This window comes from Penicillium expansum, assembly GCF_000769745.1.
Source record: "Penicillium expansum strain MD-8 chromosome Unknown contig288, whole genome shotgun sequence".
In the NCBI taxonomy this organism is placed as follows: domain Eukaryota; kingdom Fungi; phylum Ascomycota; class Eurotiomycetes; order Eurotiales; family Aspergillaceae; genus Penicillium; species Penicillium expansum.
Genome location: NW_015971358.1, coordinates 1 through 1,367, shown reverse-complemented (window position 1 = coordinate 1,367; position 1,367 = coordinate 1). Strand labels below are relative to the sequence as shown.

Here is a 1,367-nt window from a genome sequence, read left to right as displayed (position 1 = left end):
TAATAGCGAGCTAAATCGGGTCAATGAATTCATCATCATCATCATGTAACCCCACACGTCCGACACATAACCAAAGGTTCGCCTGTAATATGATGTGCTACCTGGTTGAAGTTCTCCCAGACATCTGATATGTGTTTTGCATCCCATCGTAGCCTTTGTTGTGTCTCAGTACTGCTGCCGCGTACTGTGGTACGCCACCACTCGATAAACTTTGCTTTGGACGCGTTGTTCATCGCGTCGTAGAGGATAAACTGCTTTCTCCGATCGGGGCCGACGCGTTTGACAGAGTAATCAAGAATAGCCGGTTGAGTGAACTCGGACTCTATCAGTGAGATAGAAGTCTGTTGGCTGTTGAAGAGACTGGGATCAATATTTGGATCAAGGTTGGGATCAAATATATCGGCGACGTAGGAGAGGTCTGGTTGGGAGCTCGGAGGAAGTGAAGAAGGCCCTGCGGTATAGGCACTAGGTTGGGACATAGTTAATGTGATGTAAGGGATAATATAACGACTATAGGAGAGTGAGTGATCTGAACTTACAATAGGTAACTTGCGACCGTGTGAAACGAGGATTACTAGTAAAAGGGGTGCTTTGTATAGATCTGATAGATCGTAAATTGAGTGTAGACCGACTATATGTTATAAGCTGATTGGCTATAAGTGTCTTTGTCCATGGGCACGCCCATGGGAACATACCTAAACGCCCATCTTGAGTTACAATCGAAGGATTTAAAACTCCCAGAATAAGAACACAAGTCTTTAAGTGATATAATTGACAGAATTTAGTGNTATAAGCTTATAAAATAAGAATTATACTAATTATCTTTCGATCTACCTATAAGAAATATACCAGAGAGAGAGATAAAGTAGAATCCATAAGTAGTATTTTACTTATGGAAAATGCCAGGCATGTACCACTGACTTGAATATATATCTTCAAGCTGTTACAGTATGATTTGATAAGTTAATAAAAATACCACACAACATGATGTATTTCGATTAAAATTTTATTCCAAGTCGTATCATATATATACTAGTTTCTCATATACATAGATATTTCAGTAAAGTTTATAGATGTTATAGATTAAAACTGCCATTTTACATGGAGTTGGCAAAACAGGTGTAAATAACAGTTATTTATTATGCAAAGTCAGCGAGTTGTACGTCCATTTTGGGTGACTTTATGCAATGGTGGGCATCGTGGGCATGCCCGTGGGCCTTGGGCGTTATGGACAGGCACTCGAAAATCTAAATAGCCCAAGGCCCACCATGGACGGGCCTTAGGCACCTCCTAGGTGCCCATGGACGGGCGATGTCGCAGTCTAACCACAGGGATAACTGGCTTGTGGCAGCCAAGCGTTCATAGCG

At 41.7% G+C, this 1,367-nt stretch overlaps 1 protein-coding gene across 1 annotated transcript; it reads right to left on the bottom strand.

Moving 5' to 3' along the window:
• Positions 1-41: 41 nt before the first annotated feature.
• Positions 42-479, bottom strand: PEX2_086240 (uncharacterized protein; the record flags this gene model as incomplete). Its single annotated transcript, XM_016745894.1, has 1 exon — positions 42-479. One exon carries the CDS (start codon positions 477-479, stop codon positions 42-44), a length of 438 nt encoding a protein of 145 aa, XP_016597275.1.
• Between the last annotated feature and the right edge of the window lie 888 nt (positions 480-1,367).